The sequence below is a fragment of the Loxodonta africana genome, chromosome 6, assembly GCF_030014295.1.
Source record: "Loxodonta africana isolate mLoxAfr1 chromosome 6, mLoxAfr1.hap2, whole genome shotgun sequence".
In the NCBI taxonomy this organism is placed as follows: domain Eukaryota; kingdom Metazoa; phylum Chordata; class Mammalia; order Proboscidea; family Elephantidae; genus Loxodonta; species Loxodonta africana.
Genome location: NC_087347.1, coordinates 43135094 through 43157842, shown reverse-complemented (window position 1 = coordinate 43157842; position 22749 = coordinate 43135094). Strand labels below are relative to the sequence as shown.

At 38.8% G+C, this 22749-nt stretch overlaps 1 protein-coding gene across 13 annotated transcripts in view; it reads left to right on the top strand.

Annotated features, from left to right (window-relative positions):
• Positions 1-959: 959 nt before the first annotated feature.
• Positions 960-22749, top strand: part of NBEAL1 (neurobeachin like 1) — a 187033-nt gene continuing 165243 nt past the window's right edge. For 3 of the 13 annotated variants that reach the window (XR_010322244.1, XM_023542230.2, XM_023542232.2), the window contains exons 1-2: positions 960-1218; positions 2571-2652. Coding sequence is in view for 12 of the 13 variants with exons in the window: in XM_023542230.2 (XP_023397998.1) it covers positions 975-1218; positions 2571-2652 (326 nt within the window). In the remaining variant the exon portion in view is untranslated. Of the gene's footprint in view, positions 1219-1240; positions 1500-2367; positions 2653-22749 lie in introns of those variants that run through there. The other 10 variants (XM_023542233.2, XM_064286784.1, XM_023542235.2 and 7 more) reach the window with 7 other exon arrangements.

Here is a 22749-nt window from a genome sequence, read left to right as displayed (position 1 = left end):
GAAGAGCAAGAACTTGTCTGTCTGCATGTCTCCGATTCTGCTCAAAGGAACAGGGCTTATCTAGCAGAATCGAGTAACTGCTTTAGGTGGCAGGTTGCCCATAATGGAAATGGTTGCATACAGACTATTATAGAAGATGATACTACCCATCGAGTAAATCTAATTAATCTTACTTGCTCTCAATCATGATGAAAAAGCAACAAGATTTGCCTCCTTATGTAAATCTTTCTATGGGGAAATAATGCTCTCATTGCTAATTAATTTAGTGGCATTCTAAGATTTTTATCTGATGTGGTGAAGTGAACCGCTTACCCTTGCCATCAGCTGAGAAACTATTTGAGCACAGGACCATTCTAGATGGCTCAGGCAGGGCTGTTTCAGTTAATGTGGAGGCCATGAAAACCAGACTAGAAATAGGCTTTTAGCATAACAAGGTGCGGATGTTATTTTAGAAGTTGCTAGGTTACCTTATAAAGAAAATAACCGGGAAAATGTATTCGCTGGTAGGCAAATGCTTTGCCTCTAGGTACTTCAGGAGAAAAAATGGCTGCAGCTTCATTGGTGGAGGGAAGCCTAAGTCGTTAAAGGACTCACTCATTAGACCAAAGTTTATCCCCACCAGGAAAATGGGGCCACTTTTTAGTGTTGTAAACCTTCCTGGCGTAGCGGTTAAGAGGTACGGTCGGCAGTTCGAATCCACCAGGCGCTTCTTGGGAACTCTATGGGGCGGTTCTGCTCTGGCCGCTAGAAGTCGAAATGGACTAGATAAAAAAGGCAAGGGTTTCTTTCTTTTTTGGTTTTATTAGTGTTAAAATAAGCCCTTTGGAGATGACACTCAACGACGGCAATGGAAATATGAAACAAACACTATGAAGAAAATGAATTTTTGGAGAAATGCTTATTTTTACATCACCGTATACTCACGACGGCACAGGGTTATACTCACGTGACCAACCCTCTTCCCACAGCTAGAAATGAAAACAATCCCCTCTAGTTATCACCAGGGGGCTGCCCTCCCTCAGATGATTCGCGGAAATGACGCCATCAGCCGAGCGCTCCGTTGGCCCACCCCAGTAGGGGCGGGGCTCCTACGTCCGCGCGGCGGTTCCCTCTCGCTCTCTCTTCCCATCCCCGACAGGGGGAAGACTGACCTGAACGCCTGGCCTGGCGCCAGCCGCGGGAAAGGCTGCGGGAGCCTTGTGGACTGCGGTTGCGCAGGTATGCTGGGGCGGGGCTCCAGGCCACACTCGCCCCTCCCGGCCTCCGCGGCCAATGAACAGCGGACGCCCCAGGGCTGGGTAAATCCTAAGCGGCCGGAATGATTAGGCCATGGGGCAGCCCCGCCCCTCTCTGGTCTCGGCCTTCGCGCCCCGCCTTGCGCTGTCGCCGCCCCCCCCGCCCTTCTGCTTGCCAGCGGGGTGACACGGGGCTTAGGCTCGGGAGGGGGGCGAGGGAAGCAAGTTAGACGGCTGCCGAGTGGTGGCGGCGCGGCCCCTAAAGTGAGCGCGGTGAGGGGAAGCGGGTCGGAGGCGAGAGGGAGCCGCGGGGCGAGAACGGGAGGGCTCCGGGTGCTTGGTGGTGGTGGGGGCTGTACAGTAGCGGTGGCTGCGAGGGGGCGAGGCTGTCCCGGGCGTGTCCCGGTGCGGTCGGGTGGGCTTGGATGTCGGGGGTCCAGAGACGCCGAGCTCGCTTTGCCCCGTTTCTATAGCTTCTCTTGGCTGCTTGGCAGAACTTAAATTGGCCTCCAGTTCTGTTGTCTGAGATGCGAGGAGGAAATTTAAAGATCCCCCAAAACACTTGGAGGCTTTCCCGGGATGTTTTTCCCTTGCCCGGGTGTGTGTGCTCCTTCTTCCTGAATGGAGAGAGAGGTAGAGCGGCCAGGTGGGCAGGTCGACTTTCACCCTTAGAGGATTGTTAAAACAAACAGACCAGGAATTCCTCACCCCTTCCCCCACGCCCTGCTACACAACAAACATTCTCAACAACTTTTAAGAAGCAGACTGGAAAATGTTAGGAGGTTTTATGTCTTTGGAATATGTCCGCAGAACATGTCTTTTCTTTATGTCTATAGAAAATAGACATAATTGTTGATCGTTTCTGTTTATCACTGGACGCATTTTTGGCTATGAGTACGCACCTTTATGAGTCTGCCCCAGAGCGTTCTCTGACTTTGTATTGATGTGAATATTTGTGTTAGCTGTGATTTTTCTCCCTGAAATGTAAGGTTCTATGAAGTCTAATCAGTGTAAACGTTTAGCCGGTTTGTGGGAAGTGAAGCAGATTAATCTTTTCTACTTTGTGATAAGTCTAGATTTTTTAATACGGCCCCTTTTTCTAACAAACCTTTGGGTATTTTTCTCTTCACAGATTTATTTACTTGCCCAAGTTCCACTGCTTGACGATACCTTGGAGTAACTGCTGAAACTTTCTTTTATTGACTAGAAGACAGTTCATTTGTTTCACTTCTTTTTGTTTTCTCTCCTGCTTTGAGCTTTACTGTAATGGCTGAAAAACTTGGAAAATAAAATGAACATGCTGTGGTCTTGAACATAATTTTTTTTTTTTTTGAGGAAAAGTTAATGTGGCAGACCGAAAGCCAGGATGGCATCCAGAGAGAGGCTCTTTGAACTTTGGATGCTTTATTGTACAAAGGTAACTGCTTTCCGTTTTATTTCTGAGTTTTAAAATACTTTGTAATAAAATTGTGACTGGCCTTATCATTGCTTTATTTAACAGGTAACAGTGTACTTATTCACAGTAATAACCCAAGTTTTAAAAATATTTAAGTGACTTTCTGTTTTCCACCTTTTTTATATTTAAACACGTACACAGTATGGGCTTACTATTAAAAAGTATAAGGTGTGGTTTTTGTTTGATAGTTGTGTTCAGTGATTCCAAAATTATTTAAGTAAAGTTATGACCTTAACAGAGAAATGAAATATCTTTATTTTTGTTGGTGTTTTCTTTTTCTCGCACAAGTGGTGGTAGGATAGAGACACTTTTTGTAAGAAGAGCATTAATCATTTTTTTCGTAATTAACCCCTTTAAATGTATAAAAAGGTTATTTATTGTATAAAAAGGCCGTTCACGGAGGTGCTCACTGTGTGCTTGCCACTATGTTAGCACTTTAGCACTTTATGAGCATTGTTTCATTTAATCCTAACAACAACACTGTGAGGCGGTTATTGTAATTATCCCCATTTTGCTGGTGAGAAAACTGATGCATGAGTTAAATGGCTAGTGAGTGGCAGAACTGAGCCTAGAACAGCTGAGGCTGACTCAGATTTATGTTTTTATCCAATATGACTCATTATTTTTATTTTTGTCATCAAAAATATTCCCTTTAAAAAAAAAAGTCAGTGACATTATAAAGAATAACTGACATTAAAAAGAATACCCATTAAAACAAACAAAAATTCCCTTTTCTCTCTTTGTATGTGAATTTTTGCATTAATACTTTGATTTTAGGTTACTGGAGAAGGGTACTACTTAGAAACATGCTTTTCTAGCAGGGAGCTACATTACAACTTTGAAGATTCTGGCAAGGGTCACAGAAACACCTCTAGTCTATTATTGAAGTTAATTTAGATGTGGGTAGTGAAGTTCTCATGTCACAACCTCCATTTCTGTATTATTGCTTCAGGCTCCTTTTATACTTGCAGCTCTTTAAAGAATAAGCTGTTCTTAGGTTATTTGAACAATGATCTCAGTTACCTGTAATATTAAATTTTAAAGATCACACTGGAATTTCCTTTGACTTCCTTGTGTGATATTTATTATAATTATGAAAGGACATTATACTGTTACTTTGAAATGTTTGATACGGATTTTTAAAATATCTTCTGTTTTTTTCCAATTTAGTGCCAGAAATGTCTTTTTAAAAATAGACCACTCTTCGAATAAAAAAGGAGTCCAATTCACCAGACCCTTTTGAAAGTAGTCACTAACACATGTTAGCCAAAAATTAAAACACATTGTTAGCATGAATGATCAGCTGGAAGATGTTTTACTTCAAAGTACGTCAAACTTACTAGGTTTTACTATTTTCAGAATGATGAAAGGTAAATGAGGTTACATTGTCTTATTAATTAGTTATGTTGTTTCTAGGTCAAGTTAATGTTTAAGTGACATAGTGCTTATTGAAAAGATAGTATAGTTCTTTGCCATATACTGAATTTTATTCTTCTTAACAACTTTAAGTATAAATTTGACCCTTACTCTTTTGAAAATGTCTATCCTCAATGAAGGCCCTTCATGGCTAAAAAAAAAAAAAATGTTGTACTTTAGATGAAAGTTTATAGAACAAACTAGCTTCTCATTAAACAATTAGTACACATATTATTTTGTGATGTTGGATACCAGCTTCATGACCTGCCAGCACTTTCCATTCTTGAACTTGGGTTACCTATTATCAGCTTTCCTGTCCCCTCCTGCCTTCTTGTCCTTGTCCCTGGGCTGGTATGCCCCTTTAGTCTCGTTTTGTTTTATAGGCCTGTCTAATCTTTGGCTGAAGGGCGAACCTGAGGAGTGACTTCATTACTGAGCTAAAAGGGTCTCCAGGGGCCACACTCTCAGGATTTCTCCAGTCTCTGTCAGGCCAGTACGTCTGGTCTTTTTTTTGAATTAGAATTTTGTTCTGCATTTTTCTCCAGTTCTGTCTGGACCCTCTATTGTGATCCCTGTCAGAGCAGTCAGTGGTGGTAGCCAGGCACCACCTAGTTGTACTGGACTCAGTCTGGTGGAGGCTGTGGTAGTTGTGGTCCATTAGTCCTTTGAACTCATCTTTCCTGTGTCTTTGTTCTTCTTCATTCTCCCTTGCTCTGGATGGGGTGAGACCAGTGGAGTATTTTAGATGGCTGCTCATAAGCTTTTAAGACCCCAGACACTACTCACCTTCATGGTTAAATTTTGAAGCCTTTCTCTTGAATGGGAAGATAAATCTCACTTTTATGTGTAAGATTTAAACCATGTGTACACTTAATAAGATTTAAAACTTGTGTACAATTATTTTTAAAGAATAATTATTTAAAATCATGATGGCATGTTTCACCAGTGCATGGGTAAACTGCTTTTAAGGTAGACAACAGCTTTGTTTTCTGCAAACACCTTGAATCAAGTAGCTACCAAGCATACATCATAGATTTAACACTTTTGCTCCATAACCAAAAAGAACCAAACCCAGTGCTATCGAGTCGATTCCAACTCATAGCGACACTATAGGACAGTGTAGAACTGCCCCATAGAGTTTCCAAGGAGCGCCTGGTAGATTCAAACTGCAGACCCTTTGGTTAGCAGCCATAGCAGTTAACCACTACGCCACCAGGGTTTCCTTTGCTCCATAGTTAGGCTTATTATCAAATAAATACCAGTTCTCTAGACTTATTCTCTAGCCTTACTGTTCTTACTCTAGCATTTAGTGCCTCAAACCACCTAACTTTTTTTTCTGACTAACTTTTAAGATTTTTTTTTTTTATACTTTTGATAGACTTTCAGGCTACTTCAGAACTGTTTAGATCTTCTTTTTGAAATGTTTTGTACAACTTAGCTGCAAGGGCTTCTTAGACCTCTTTCTGGCCTTGTAATTGTAGAGACTAGTTTTGGCTCTGCTGTTGTTTTGTTCTGTACCTTGAGCAAGACTTACCTCTTTGGGTTTCGGTTTTCTCATTTGTCAAGTAATTGTGTGTGTGTAGAGTGCTGCCCTAGTTAGATCGTTAAGATCTTTGTTTGTTTTGACCTCTGAGAGACAAGCTTTTTGTCCTTATTCTATGGATTGTTTTATAGAATTTTCAGTTCATCTTTGTATTTTTTCAAGTTATTATAGAAAATTTCAAGCAGGCACAAAGTAGCCAGGATATTATAGTGAACTTCCTTGTAACTGTCACCCAGTTTCAATAGTTGTCAACTCATGTCCAGTCTTGCTGCTTCTGTAACTCTCCCTTTCCTCTCTCTCTACCCCCTTTTTTTTTTAAAAGCAGATACCAGACAACAGGAAACCCTGGTGGCATAGTGATTAAGAGCTATGGCTGCTAACCGAAAGGTCGGCAATTCAAATCTACCAGGCGCTCCCTGGAAACCCTATAAGGCAGTTCTACTCTGTCCTTTAGGGTTGCTATGGGGCAAAATTGACTCCCATGGCAACTGGTATGGGTAAGGTACCAGACAATATGTGATTTTATTCATAAATACTTAAAAAATATTTCAGTAAAATAATAACTCCTTTTAAAAACATAATCACAGTACAATAATTCCTTAAATCATCAAATATCTTTCCTGGTAGTTTCATAAATGTTCCCCCTCCCTCCACCATTAGGTTGTTTGACTCTATTTAAACAAAGCATTACTTCTTGCCATTTATTTGTTGAAGAAACCAGGTTTTTTTTTTTTTTGATTGCGCTTTAAGTGAAAGTTTACAGTTCAAGTCGGTTTCTCATACACGTTGTTATGTGACCCTAGTTGCTCTCCCTATAATGTGGCAGCGCACTCCTCCTCTCCACCCTGCATTTCCTATGTCCGATCAACTAGCTCCTGTCCCCCTCTGCCTTCTTATCTTGCCTCCTGACAGGAGCTGCCCACATAGTCTCATGTGTCTACTTGAGCTAAGAAGCACACTTCTCACCAGTATCACTTTATGTCTTGTAGTCCAGTCTAATCTTTGTCTGAAGAATTGGCTTTGGGAGTGGTTTTAGTTTTGGGCTAAGGGAGAGTCCAGGAGCTGTGTCCTCTGTGGTCCCTCCAGTCTGAGTCAGACCATCAAGTTTGCTCTTTTTACTAGAATTTGAGATGCATCCCACTTTTCTCTTGCTCGTCAGGGATTCTCTGTTGTGTTCCCTGTCAGGGCAGTCATTGATGGTAGCCAGGCACTACCTAGTTCTTCCAGAAAACAGGTTTTTGATCTTAGTTTTTCACAATCAATTTTGCTGATTGAATTCCCTTGGTTTTGTTTAATTGTTCCTCTGTATGAGAGGAACTAGAGACTTGTTCTGAAATATCAAGTGATAGATTTGAAGACTTGATCTGATTCTGGTTCAATTTTTGGAGGGTTTAGAATAGTCATTGCTATAATGATCTTCAGTAATTTTTACCTATATGCATTATTTCATTAGGGATTTGCAAAATAGTCATATCCTGACTCTATCACTTCTTCATTATTTTGTTTTAGTAGAACACTTATGCAAAGAAATTTCCCTCAATTATTTATGGCAGTTCTTTAAGGAAAAGGCAAAATAAATATTTGGTTCTTTCTCTGTATCAGTTTTCAGAATAATGACTTGATTTGTTAGCATCCTGCCAAAGCGACCGATTTTTTTTCTTCAATATCAAGTTCATCTTTAATAATTAAAATGTAAGCAGCATCTACCATTTTGCTTCCCTAGTTGGTATGCCGTCTATATGAAACACTATACATACCTGACTACAGAAGATGACTTTGAAGGTTTAGGAAAGACTGCTTCAGGGCAGTAGGGTTAAAACATCCACCACATTTGTCACAGTGCTACCCTTAGCACAAATATACCACAGTGTAGTAGCAGTAGGTCAGTGTTAAGATATAGTTAGTATGTGTCTGTGTAATGTGATGTTCTAAAAGTTGCCATTGAGCATTATAAAAGTTTAGTAGGTATTTAAATAGCTAGGACTACGTCAGAAATATCCTTTAGGTAATTCTGCTTGGTCAAAGGAAGACATATATAGGGTCTTCTACCTATTTGGAAACTCTGGTGATGTAGTAGTTAAGTGCTATGGCTGCCAACCAGAAGGTGGGCAGTTCAAAGCCAGCACGTGCTCGTGGGAAACTGTATTAGGACAGTTCTGCTCTGTCCTGTAGGGTCACTGTGAGTTGGAATCGACTCGATGGCCATGGGTTTTACCTATTAATTTAAGGAGCCCCGGTGGTGCAATGGTTAAGCACTCAGCTGCCAAAAGAAGGATTGGTGGTTTGAGCCCACCCAGTGGCTCCATGGGAGAAAGACCTGATGATCTCCTTCCTTAAAGACTACAGCCAGGAAAACCCTATGGGACAGTTCTGCTCTGTCACGTGGGGTCGCTATGAGTCAAAATCGACTTGATGGCACCCAACAACAGCAGCCTTTTAATCTGGGTTAAGTTACAAGCCTAAATACTAGTGATTAAAGTCATTTTAGTAGAATTAATATAAATAACTGGTTTCAGTTTTTAGCAGATTGGTCTCCACATATTAAACTCAACATTGGAAAAGAATTTGGGTAAAAAAAAATTAGCAATTTATTTTGTTAACCAAACTTGTCAGTCCTAACTTTTCCTTTTCTCCTTCTAGAACAGGACTTAATTGCATTGTTAGAAATATGGTGTTATTGTTAACAAATAACATTATGGGTTATTTGTTAACCTCGTGTAGTTGTTACTATATAACACAGGCAGGATGATTTCTGATCACTCAACATTTCCTCCCTCCAAAGGTCCTTTTACCAATGTATAATTGAAATAATATAGTCTGAACTTTTCTCACTTCCAAATGGTTATCCCTACCCAGAGTCAGGAATTTGATTAACAGTGTATTTCATAATTCAAACATTAATTTGAATGGGCTTAATCTTGTGTCTGGTTTTTAGTTCAGTAGTTAACTACTACTTGTCAGATCATAATGAAGTATAGAAGGCACATTGGTTAATTTTTTAATGTCTAAAGATTTTTAGTTTATATTACCCGTACTGGATATATTTTTCCTTGTATCTTTTGACATTATTTCTTTTTAATTTTTATTGTGCTTTAAGTGAAAGTTTACAAATCAAGTCAGTCTCTCATACAAAAATTTATGTATACCTTGCTGTATATCCCTAATTGTTCTCCCCCTAATGAGACAGCCTGCTCCTTCCCTCCACTCTCTCTTTTCATGTCCATTCCGCCAGCTTCTGACCCCCTCTGCCTTCTCATCTTCCCTCCAGATAGGAGATGCCAGCATAGCCTCAAGTGTCTACTTAATCAAGAAGCTCATTCTTCACTAGCATCTTTTTCTGTCCTGTGTCCAGTCCAATCCCTGTATGAAGAGTTGGCTTTGGGAATGGTTTCTGTCTTGGGCTAACAGAAGGTCTGGGGGCCATGACCACCAGGGTCTTTCTAGTCTCAGTCAGACGATTAAGTCTGGTCTTTTTACGAGAATTTGGGGTCTGTGTCCTACTGCTCTCCTGTTCCCTCAGGGGTTCTCTGTTGTGTTCCTTCTCAGGGCAGTCATTGGTTGTAGCCAGGTACCATGTAGTTCTTCTGGTCTCAGGCTGATGTAGTCTCTGGTTTATGTGGCTCTTTCTGTCTTTTGTGCTCATAATTAACTTGTGTCCTTTGTGTTCTTCATTCTCCTTTGCTCTAGGTGGGTTAAGACCAATTGATGCCTCTTAGATGGCCGCTTGCCAGTGTTTAAGACCCAAGATGCCACTCTCCAAAGTGGGATGCAGAATGTTTTCTTAATAGATTTTATTATGCCAACTGACTTAGATGTCCCCTGAAACCATGGTCCCCAGACTCCCATCCCTGCTTTGCTGACTGTTGAAGCATTCAGTTTATTCAGGAAACTTCTTTGCTTTTGGTTTAGTCCAGTTGTGCTGACCTCTCCTGAATTGTGTGTTGTCTTTCCCTTCACCTAAAGTAGTTCTTATCTACTATCTAATTAGTGAGTACCCCTCTTCCACCCTCCATCTCGTAACCATCAAAGAATATTTTTTTCTCTGTTTAAACTATTTCTCGAGTTCTTATAGTAGTGGTCTTATACAATATTTGGCCTTTTGCAACTGACTAATTTCACTCAGCATAATGCCTTCCAGATTCCTCCATGTTATGAAACATTTCACAGATTTATCACTGTTCTTTATTGATGTGTACTTTTCCATTGTGTGAATGTACCATGATTTATTTATCCATTCATCCATTGATGGGCACCTTGGTTGCTTCCATCTTTTTGCTATTGTAAACAGTGCTGCAGTGAACATGGGTGTGCATATATCTGTTTGTGAAAAGGCTCTTATTTCTCTAGGATATATTTCAAAGAGTGGGATTGCTGGATCATATGGTAGTTCTATTTCTAGCTTTTTTATTTTTTATTATTATTTTTTTTTATAATAACTTTTATTAAGCTTCAAGTGAACGTTTACAAATCCAATCAGTCTGTCACATATAAGTTTACATACATCTCACTCCCTACTCCCACTTACTCTCCCCGTCTTGAGTCAGCCCTTTCAGTCTCTCCTTTCTTGACAATTTTGCCGGCTTCCCTCTCTCTCTATCCTCCCATCCCCCCTCCAGGCAAGAGTTGCCAACACAATCTCAAGTGTCCACCTGATATAATTAGCTCACTCTTCATCAGCATCTCTCTCCCACCCGCTGACCAGTCCCTTTCATTTCTGATGAGTTGTCTTCGGGGATGGTTCCTGTCCTGTGTCAACTGAAGGTCTGGGGAGCATGGCCGCCGGGATTCCTCCAGTCTCAGTCAGACCATTAAGTTTGGTCTTGTTATGAGAATTTGGGGTCTGCATCCCACTGATCTCCTGCTCCCTCAGGGGTCCTCTGCTGAGCTCCCTGTCAGGGCAGTCATCGATTGTGGCCGGGCACCAACTAGTTCTTCTGGTCTCAGGATGATGTAGGTCTCTGGTTCATGTGGCCCTTTCTGTCTCTTGGGCTCTTAGTTGTCATGTGGGCTTGGTGTTCTTCATTTTCCTTTGCTCCAGGTGGGTTGAGACCAATTGCTGCATCTTAGATGGCTGCTTGTTAGCATTTAAGACCCCAGACGCCACATTTCAAAGTGGGATGCAGAATGATTTCATAATAGAATTATTTTGCCAATTGACTTAGAAGTCCCCGCAAACCATGTTCCCCAGACCCCCGCGCTTGCTCCGCTGACCTTTGAAGCATTCATTTTATCCCGGAAACTTCTTTGCTTTTGGTCCAGTCCAATTGAGCTGACCTTCCATGTATTGAGTGTTGTCTTTCCCTTCACCTAAAGCAGTTCTTATCTACTGATTAATCAATAAAAAACCCTCTCCCACCCTCCCTCCCTCCCCCCCTCGTAACCACAAAAGTATGTGTTCTTCTCAGGTTTACTATTTCTCAAGAACTTATAATAGTGGTCTTATACAATATTTGTCCTTTTGCCTCTGACTCATTTCGCTCAGCATAATGCCTTCCAGGTTCCTCCATGTTATGAAATGTTTCAGAGATTCGTCACTGTTCTTTATCGATGCGTAGTATTCCATTGTGTGAATATACCACAATTTATTTACCCATTCATCCGTTGATGGACACCTTGGTTGCTTCCAACTTTTTGCTATTGTAAACAGAGCTGCAATAAACATGGGTGTGCATATATCTGTTTGTATGAAGGCTCTTGTATCTCTAGGGTATATTCCTAGGAGTGGGATTTCTGGGTTGTATGGTAGTTCTATTTCTAACTGTTTAAGATAACGCCAGATAGATTTCCAAAGTGGTTGTACCATTTTACATTCCCACCAGCAGTGTATGAGAGTTCCAATCTCTCCGCAGCCTCTCCAACATTTATTATTTTGTGTTTTTTGGATTAATGCCAGCCTTGCTGGTGTGAGATGGAATCTCATCGTAGTTTTAATTTGCATTTCTCTAATGGCTAATGATCGAGAGCATTTTCTCATGTATCTGTTGGCTGCCTGAATATCTTCTTTAGAGAAATGTGTGTTCATATCCTTTGCCCACTTCTTGATTGGGTTGTTTGTCTTTTTGTGGTTGAGTTTTGACAGAATCATGTAGATTTTAGAGATCAGGCGCTGGTCTGAGATGTCATAGCTGAAAATTCTTTCCCAATCTGTAGGTGGTCTTTTTACTCTTTTGGTGAAGTCTTTAGATGAGCATAGGTGTTTGATTTTTAGGAGCTCCCAGTTATCGGGTTTCTCTTCATCATTTTTGGTAATGTTTTGTATTGTTTATACCTTGTATTAGGGCTCCTAGGGTTGTCCCAATTTTTTCTCCCATGATCTTTATCGTTTTAGTCTTTATGTTTAGGTCTTTGATCCACTTGGAGTTAGTTTTTGTGCATGGTGTGAGGTATGGGTCCTGTTTCATTTTTTTGCAAATGGATATCCAGTTATGCCAGCACCATTTGTTAAAAAGGCTATCTTTTCCCCAGTTAATTGACACTGGTCCTTTGTCAAATATCAGCTGCTCATACGTGGATGGATCTATGTCTGGGTTCTCAATTCTGTTCCATTGGTCTATGTGTCTGTTGTTGTACCAATACCAGGCTGTTTTGACTACTGTGGCTGTATAATAGTTTCTGAAGTCAGGTAGAGTGAGGCCTCCCACTTTCTTCTTCTTTTTCAGTAGTGCTTTGCTTATCCGGGGCTTCTTTCCGTTCCATATGAAATTGGTGATTTGTTTCTCTATCCCCTTAAAATATGACATTGGAATTTGGATCGGAAGTGCGTTAAATGTATAGATGGCTTTTGGTAGAATAGACATTTTTACTATGTTAAGTCTTCCTATCCATGAGCAAGGTATGTTTTTCCACTTAAGTATGTCCTTTTGAATTTCTTGTAGTAGAGCTTTGTAGTTTTCTTTGTATAGGTCTTTTACATCCTTGGTAAGATTTATTCCTAAGTATCTTATCTTCTTGGGGGCTATTGTGAATGGTATTGATTTGGTTATTTCCTCTTCGGTGTTCTTTTTGTTGATGTAGAGGAATCCAAGTGATTTTTGTATGTTTATTTTATAACCTGAGACTCTGCCAAACTCTTCTATTAGTTTCAGTAGTTTTCTGGAGGATTCCTTAGGGTTTTCTGTGTATATAATCATGTCATCTGCAAATAGTGATAACTTTACTTCTTCCTTGCCAATCCGGATACCTTTTATTTCTTTGTCTAGCCTGATTGCCCTGGCTAAGACTTCCAACACGATGTTGAATAAGAGCGGTGATAAAGGGCATCCTTGTCTGGTTCCCGTTCTCAAGGGAAATGCTTTCAGGTTCTCTCCATTTAGAGTGACATTGGCTGTTGGCTTTGCATAGATGCCCTTTATTATGTTGAGGAATTTTCCTTCAATTCCTATTTTGGTAAGAGTTTTTATCATGAATGGGTGTTGGACTTTGTCAAATGCCTTTTCTGCATCAGTTGATAAGATCATGTGGTTTTTGTCTTTTGTTTTATTTATGTGATGGATTACATTAATGGTTTTTCTGATATTAAACCAGCCTTGCATAAAAACCTGGTATAAATCCCACTTGATCAGGGTGAATTATTTTTTTGATGTGTTGTTGGATTCTATTGGCTAGAATTTTGTTGAGGATTTTTGCATCAATGTTCATGAGGGATATAGGTCTATAATTTTCTTTTTTTGTAATGTCTTTACCTGGTTTTGGTATCAGGGAGATGGTGGCTTCATAGAATGAGTTGGGTAGTATTCCGTCATTTTCTATGCTTTGGAATACCTTTAGTAGTAGTGGTGTTAACTCTTCTCTGAAAATTTGGTAGAACTCTGCAGTGAAGCCGTCCGGGCCAGGACTTTTTTTTGTTGGGAGTTTTTTGATTACCGTTTCAATCTCTTTTTTTGTTATGGGTCTATTTAGTTGTTCTACTTCTGAATGTGTTAGTTTAGGTAGGTAGTGTTTTTCCAGGAATTCATCCATTTCTTCTAGGTTTTCAAATTTGTTAGAGTACAATTTTTCATAATAATCTGAAATGATTCTTTTAATTTCATTTGGTTCTGTTGTGATGTGGTCCTTCTCATTTCTTATTCGGGTTATTTGTTTCCTTTCCTGTATTTCTTTAGTCAGTCTAGCCAATGGTTTATCAATTTTGTTAATTTTTTCAAAGAACCAGCTTTTGGCTTTGTTAATTCTTTCAATTGTTTTTCTGTTCTCTAATTCATTTAGTTCAGCTCTAATTTTTATTATTTGTTTTCTTCTGGTGCCTGATGGATTCTTTTGTTGCTCACTTTCTATTTGTTCAAGTTGTAGGGACGGTTCTCTGATTTTGGCTCTTTCTTCTTTTTGTATGTGTGCATTTATTGATATAAATTGGCCTCTGAGCACTGCTTTTGCTGTGTCCCAGAGGTTTTGATAGGAAGTATTTTCATTCTCGTTGCTTTCTATGAATTTCCTTATTCCCTCCTTGATGTCTTCTATAACCCAGTCTTTTTTCAGGAGGGTATTGTTCATTTTCCAAGTATTTGATTTCTTTTCCCTCGTTTTTCTGTTATTGATCTCTAGTTTTATTGCCTTGTGGTCTGAGAAGATGCTTTGTAATATTTCGATGTTTTGGACTCTGCAAAGGTTTGTTTTATGACCTAATATGTGGTCTATTCTAGAGAATGTTCCATGTGCACTGGAAAAAAAAGTATATTTTGCAGCAGTTGGGTGGAGAGTTCTGTATAAGTCAATGAGGTCAAGTTGGTTGATTGTTGTAATTAGATCTTCCGTGTCTCTGTTGAGCTTCTTACTGGATGTCCTGTCCTTCTCCGAAAGTGGTGTGTTGAAGTCTCCTACTATAATTGTGGAGGTATCTATCTCGCTTTTCAGTTCTGTTAAAATTTGATTTATGTATCTTGCAGCCCTGTCATTGGGTGCGTAAATATTTAATATGGTTATGTCTTCCTGATCAATTGTCCCTTTTATCATTATATAGTGTCCTTCTTTATCCTTTGTGGTGGATTTAAGTCTAAAGTCTATTTTGTCAGAAATTAATATTGCTACTCCTCTTCTTTATTTCTAGCTTTTTAAGGAAGCGCCAAATGGATTTCCAAAGTGGTTGTACCATTTTACATTCCCACCAGCAGTGTATAAGTGTTCCAGTCTCTCCACAACCTCTCCAACATTTATCATTTTGTGTTTTTTGCATTAATGCCAGCCTTGTTGGCATGAGATGGCATCTCATTGCAGTTTTGATTTTCGTTTCTCTAACGGCTGATGATCGTGAGCGTTTCCTCATGTATCTGTTAGCTACCTGAATGTCTTCTTCAGTGAAGTGTCTGTTCATATCTTTTGTCCATTTTTTAATTGGGTTATTTGTCTTTTTGTAGTTGAGTTTGTGCAGTATCATGTAGATTTTAGAGATCAGGTGCTGATGGGAAATGTCATATCTAAAAACTTTTTCCTAGTCTGTCGGTAATCTTTTTACTCTTTTGGTGAAGTATTTGGATGAGCATAGTTGTTTGATTTTTAGGAGCTCCCAGTTATCTAGTTTTTCTTCTGCATTGTTAGTAATGTTTTGTATACTGTTTATGCCATGTATTAGGGCTCCTAATGTTGTCCCTATTTTTTCTTCCATGATCTTTACTGTTTTAGATTTTATATTTAGGTCTTTGATCTGTTTTGAGTTCATTTTTGTGCATGGTATGATATATGGGTCTTGTTTCATTTTTTGCAGTTGGCTATCCAGTTATGCCAGCGCCATTTGTTAAACAGACTGTCTTTTCCCCATTTAACTGTTTTGGGGCCTTTGTCAAATATCAACTGCTCATATGTAGATGGATTTAAGTCTGGATTCTCAATTCTGTTCCATTGGTCTATGTATCTGTTGTTGTACCAGTACCAGGCTGTTTTGACTACTGCGGTGATATAATAGGTTCTAAAATCAGGTAGAGTAAGGCCTCCCACTTTGTTCTTCTTTTTCAGTAATGCTTTACTTATCCTGGGCCTCTTTCCCTTCCATATGAAGTTGGTGATTTGTTTCTCCATCTCATTAAAAAATGTCATTAGAATTTGAATTGGAATTGCATTAAATCTATAGATTGCTTTTGGTAGAATAGACATTTTTACAATGTTAAGTCTTCCTATCCATGAGCAAGGTATGTTTTTCCACTTACGTAGGTCTCTTTTGGTTTCTTGCAGAAGTGTTTTGTAGTTTTCTTTGTATAAGTCTTTGACATCTCTGGTAAGATTTATTCCTAAGTATTTTATCTTCTTGGGGGCTACTGTAAATGGTATTGATTTGGTGATTTCCTCTTTGATGCTCTTTTTGTGGATGTAGAGGAATCCAACTGGTTTTTATATGTTTATCTTGTATCGTGATACTCTGCTGAGCTCTTCTGTTAGTGTCAGTAGTTTTCTGGAGGATTCCTTAGGGTTTTTTGTGTATAAGATCATGTCATCTGCAAATAGAGATAATTTTACTTCTTCCTTGCCAATCTGGATGCCCTTTATTTCTGTATCTAGCCTAGTCGCTCTGGCTAGGACCTCCAATTGACATTATTTCTTTACTTGATAATGTACTTGAGGTGAGAGAGACAGTGCTGAGAACAATTTTGGCGCCTATATTATCATACAACTTTTTGGAATTCATCTTTTATGTAGAATAAGACATACCTGTATCATGATGGAAACCCTGGTGGCATAGTGATTAAGTGCTGTGACTGCTAACCAACAGGTCAGCAGTTCGAATCCATCAGGCGCTCATTGGAAACTGTGAAGCAGTTCTACTCTGTTCTATAGGGTCGCTATGAGTCAGAATCGACTCGACGACAACGGGTTTGGTTTTGGATTTGGGTGTTATGATAATCCCTATCTCAGCTGCTGCCTTGCTGCCCTTGGACAAGCATAATGTTATATTTTTATTGGACATTTACCTTTTGGAAGTGCATTGTTGACCACCAGAATATGTAGAAGAGAGAAACTGAGCCTTTCAAATTTTTAGATAAGATCAAGCTTCTTTTGTTCTGTCTAGTGCAAAGTATCGAATGTGTTAACTGAGTAAAAAGATACAAAGTGACTCAGAAGCATGCCACATTGAAATGTGGAAATGTGAGTTTAAATTCATGGTTCATTTTGTCACTACCTTTTTTTTTTGAGATTCAGTTTATACTGGGTAATATTGGGAAGGCACAGAGTTAGAGCTAAGATAGTCCCAAATCTGCTTCTCATCTTAAGGATCTGAAAGTAGTTACCTAGTTTCCTTATAGCTCAGTTTTCTCATCTGTCAAATGGAAAAAAAATTTTTTTTTACATGTATCTTAAAGTTGATGAGAGAAAAAGAACCGACGGTAAATATGAAAATGTAATCTTTACTAGTATTTTGTAAATGTAACTATGTGTACCTGTATTAAGATTACTTTTATCTTTATGTTGTATAATAATATAGGATAATACACTCTCATCAGTAGTAATGAAGCTTCTGCTCATGAATGTCTTAAATAATTTTTAATCTAAATAAAGGCTTAGAATAAAATTTATTAAGTTTTTTGCTTTGTAGTGCTTAATTATCCTGAATAATCATTTGAGTATTTTTTGTTTGTTCAAACTCTAAATCAAATTTGTTTTGGTCTTTGGTGATTCTCCATTTCCTGCTGTTGCCCTTTGTCCTGCTAAATCTGGGATATGACTGAAATAGATAGCTTTGCAGTGAGCTCAGAGTAAACTTCCTTTTCAGAGTAAAAGTTTTGCTTTATAAGGAGAATAGAATTTAGAGGTGTTTTATTCAGATGAAAGTCAAGTACTTTTTTTTATAAATAGATTTAGAAAAAATCAAATGAACAAATATTCTTCTAAATAGAAAATTATTAGTTATAAACATTTGGTTATAATCCTAAGGGATGCATTCGGTAAGGTGGGCCAATATAGACCAGCTGCTATTACTTATTTAACACGTATTTAATAAGTCCCTGGCATGTGCAAAGTGTGGAAATGGCTCTTCTGATTTTCTGTGGCTTGATAATGACTTTGTATGTAAGGAAGATAATGTTCTTAGCCTTTAAGGAAAAACAAAACAAAACCATTAGCAGAATAATAAACTCAAAAAACCGTTGTTGTCGAGTTGATTTCAACTTGTAGTGACCCTATAGGACACAGTAGAACTGCCCCATAGAATTTGCAAGGAGCAGCTGGGGGATTTGAACTGCCAAGTTTTTGGTTAGGAGCTGAACTCTTAACCACTGTGCCACCAGCCCAATAATAAAAACCAACCCAAACCCCTTGCAGTCGAGTCGATTTTGACTCATAGCAACCCTATAGGACAGAGTAGAACTGTCCCATAGGGTTTCCAAGGAGCCCCTGGTGGATTCGAACTGCTGGCCTTTGGTTAGCAGCCAAACTCTTAACCACTATGCCACCAGGGTTTCCAGCCCAATAATAGTAGTTACCAATTACATGTTCATTTTAGGAAGTTAGATGTGAAAGCAAGAAATACATATTTTATATCAATAGACATGGGCTAGCTCTTAGTAAATGAATATTACCTTTGTGCTTTGGCTTGAGGAGCTTCTGCAATGTTCCAAAAAGTTGTTAAGATACCTGAAAAGGTATTATTTTTTCTTGTTGAGTATCAAAATTTAAATTTACCTGTTAGGAATAAATGTGAGAGCATTTAATGTGTAGATATGGAGCATGAGGGGAAAAAGAGGAGTCAAAAATAATTTTCAGATATTTTTGTTTTAGAAACTGGTACTTGGTCATCCCATTCACCAAATTAGGTAGTACAGTTTAACTAGGTTTTCAGGTTAACTAGTAGGAGTTAACATGCTACGTTTGCAGTGCAGGTAAAGATGTCCCTTGTATGGGTTCTGAAGTTTATAAGGGATGTCTGAGCTGGAAAGGAAGTTTTGAAAACTATCATATTGGGCATTGTTGAAGAATTATATGAAAGTAAGCAGAGAAAGGAGTCCTTGGGTGGTGCAAATGGTTAACATGCTTGACTGCTAACTGAAGGATTAGAAGTTCGAGTCCACCTAGAGGTGCCTTGGAGGGAAGGCCTGGTGATTGATATACTATCAAAAAATAGCTACTGAAAACCCTGTATAATTTAGTCTCACCTGCGTGGGGTCACCGTGAATTGGAATTGACTCAGTGGCAACTGATTAAGAGGAGGGTTAGTCATCAGGTCCTAAAAGGAAGATAGAGGGAGGAAGAGCTTGTAAGGAGTTTGAATGGGAGGAGAACCAGGAGTGAGTGGTTGCCTCAGAAAGAGGAGGGATGTCATAAAGAAGGGGAGTAGTTGGTCAGTAATGTCAAATTCAACATAAATGTCAAGAGAAGTGTTATGTTATGAAGCATATATTAATTTGACAGGAGATCATTGGTGGCTTCAGCAAATGCAGTTCTAGAAGAGTGAAAGAAATGCTAAAAACACAGGCCTACATTTTATTATCTTTTTAATAATCAATCACCAGGCTAAAAGTTACTGTCAAACTGACATTAAAGTTCTTAAATGTTTACTCACAGGAGAAAGATGCGGCAATCTGCTGTCGACTTGATGGCACACAGCAACAACAATTGGTTGATTTTTGTGCTTGTCCAGCCGAGGACTATTACTGGTCTGTGTACCACGTTTTGCGTGGTACTTCTATAGAGCATCTGAAAATTCTCAGATCCCTAAGAACCTGTCTGTAACTCCAGAGATAAGTAATTTGAAAAATACTGTACTCTTAAGTTGAATAGTCACTAATGTTCACTTGGTGCTGTTGCAGACGTGGCCACTGAAGTTGAGCAACAGTACTAGTTACAGTGTCGTTGTTGTTAGTTGTAGTCTGTCTAGTTGAATCTGACTCAGTGGTGACCCTGTGTACAACAAAATGAAATGTTGGTTGGCCTTGCACCACCTTCATGATCGTTGGTGTCCTTGAGTCTATTGTTGCAGCCACTGTGTATTTTGAGTGCCTCCCTACCTAGGGGGCTCATCTTCCAGCTCTATGTGGGACAATATTCTGTAGGATTTTCACTGGGTAGATTTCAAAAGTAGATTGCCAGGCCTTTCTTCCTAGTCTGTCTTAGTCTGGAACCTTCATTGAAACCTTTCCAGGTTTTTGAAATAGTTTTTGGAATAGCTTCGAACATCACAGCAACATGCAAGCCACCACAGTACAACTGACAGACAGGTGATGGACTAGTTATAGTACTTATGCTTAAAGTAATGTAAACATGTATAGAAATATGCTTAAATAAATTTAAAAATTAGTAGAAATGAAAACACAAACTTTAAAAATTCTCATAACTTATAGTTGAAATATTTCTGATGACCCTCTAGGGTTCTTGAGCCTTAGTTTTGAAAACACAACTCTTGATCATTTATTACATCTGAAGTACTGCTCCTGCTTTGTCTTTTTGTAGCTTCCTTTTCCTATCTGCTTTCCTGGATATTGTCAGTTCTTCTGTACCTTGAAGATGATATTTTGATTTTTAGGTATTTGCAATTCCAACTATGTTTAGTGTCTGTTAGACTTTGAGCACATGAGCCAAGAGCCTTTGTTTCCTTATCTGTAAAATGTTCTGGGGATAAATTTGATAATATATACAAAGTACCTAGTAGTACCAGCTTTAATAGTTATCAGTGTACAGACAATCTTATTTTATCTGTAACCTGCTGCCCCAGCTCCCTGGAGTATTTTAAAACATTCCAGACATCATAGTTCATGTGCTGATATTTCAGTATGTATCTCGAGGAGATAAATACCTATTTTTTAATTTTATTTTTTTACACCACCATTTTCATAGTGAAAACAAACAAGAATTGCTTAATATCCAATCTGTGTTTAAATTTCTATTCTTTTTTAATAATGAATTTTTTAAATGTGCTTTAGGTGAAAGTTAACAGAGAAAATTAGTTTCTCATTAAGCAATTAATACGCATATTGTTTTCTGACATTGGTTGCCAACCCCATGACATGTCAGCACTCTCCTCTTCTCAACCTTGGGTTCCGAATTTCCGTTTGTCCAACTTCCCCGTCCTCTCCTGCCTTCTTGTCCTTGCCCCTGGGCTGGTGTGCCCATTTAGTCTCATGTACATGGTTGAACTATGTTTGTTACTGTTTGTGATATAGGCCTATCTAATCTTTGACTGAAGAGTGACCCTCAGGAGTGACTTAAGTATGGAGTTAAAGGGGCATCCAGGGGTCATACTCTCGAGGTTTTTCCAGTCTCTGTCAGACCAGTAAGTCTGGTCTTTTTTGTATGTGAATTTTGTTCTGCATTTTTCTGTAACTCTGTCCAGGACCCTCTGTTGTGATCCCTGTCAGAGTAGTCAGTGGTGGTAGTCGGGCACCATCTAGTTGTGCTGGACTCACTGTGGTGGAGGCTGTGGTAGTTGTGGTCCATTAGTCCTTTGGATTAATCCTTGCCTTGTGTCTTTGGTTTTCTTCATTCTCCCTTGCTCCAGACAAGGTGGGACCAGTAGATGTATCTTAGATGGTGGGTTACAAGCTTTGAAGACCCCAGATGCTACTCAGAAAAGTAGATGTAGAGCATTTTTTTTTATAAACTATGTTATGCCTATTGAGCTAGATGTCCCCCAAGCCCTGAGACCAATAACTTGGTCCCTCGGAGTTATGATGTGTCTATGAATCTTTTATGACTTTGCCTTGGTCAAGTTGTGTTGACTTCCCCAGTATTGTGTACTTTCTTAACCCTTCACCAAACTTAGCACACTTACCTGTTATCTAGTTAGTGTTTTACCCTCCCCACCTCTCCTGCTCCCTCATAACCATCAAAGATTGTTTTCTTTTTGTGTGTAAACCTTTTCATCAGTTTTTATAGTGGTGGTCTCATACAATATTTGTCCTTTTGTGATTGACTTTTTCACTCTGCATAATGCCTTCCAGATTCCTTCTTGTTGTGAGATGTTTCGCAGATTCATCATTGTTCTTTATGGTTCCTAGTATTCCATGGTATGTATGTACCATAGTTTGTTTATCCATTCATCTGTTGATGGGCAGTTAGGTTGTTTCCATCTTTTGCTATTGTGAATAAAGCTGCAGTGAACGTGGGTGTGCATATGTCTATTCATGCGATGACTCTTATTTCTCTAGGATATATTCCAATATAGAAATATATGGTATTTCTAGCTTTTTAAGGAAGCGCCGTATCGTTTTCCAAAATGGTTGTACCATTTTCCATTCCCACTAGCAGCGCAATAATAGCTACAATCTCCCTGCAACCTGTCCAGCATTTATTATTATTTTTTTTTTGATTAGTGCCACTAATGTCGAGGTAAGATGGTATCTCATCACAGTTTGGATTTGTATTTTTCCAATGGCAAGTGATCGCGAGCATTTCTCATGTGTCTGTTAGCTGCTTGAATGTCTTCTTTGGTGAAGTGTCTGTTTATATCCTCAGCCCATTTTTAAATTGGATTATTTGTCTCTTTTTAACAACTGGATTTGTTTGAATCAGAATCTTATTTGATAGTTCTCCTAAGTTTTTTCTCTTTATAATGTTTTAATGGAAGTATAATATACCTACACTCAACAAAATAAAAAACATGCATCTTAAGTGAATGGCTTAATGTGGTTTTACAGAGTGAGGATACCCTTGTAACCACTACACAGATAAATGTGTAAAAGATCATCAGCACCCCGGAAGCCTCGCGTGCCTCCTCGTAGTTGTTCCCATGCCTACAAAAGTAGTTGCTATGCTGACTCACATCTCTACAAATCGTATTTTTTTGTGTGTTTTGAACTTTAATTTAAGTGGAGTCATGCAGTATGTAGTCTTGTATGTGTCCGGTATCTTTCATTCAAAATTATATCTGTGTGATGCTTGTGTGTTGTTGCATGTAGCAGTAGGTTATCCTTTTTTTCACTGCCATATAGTATTTCATTATATGAATGTATCACAATTCATTTATTCATTCTGCAGTTGATGGGCATTTGGGTAGTTTGCAGTTTTAGGCCATTTGAAATAACGCTGCTCTGAGTGTTCTTTTACATGTCTTTTGGTGTATGTATATATTTGATTTTCTGTTGGGTTTACTTTTAGGAGTGAAATAATTGGATCACAGATTATGTCTGTATTCAGATTTAGTACATACTTTTTTTTTTTTCTAGTTTTTTACTACTTAGTTCAGT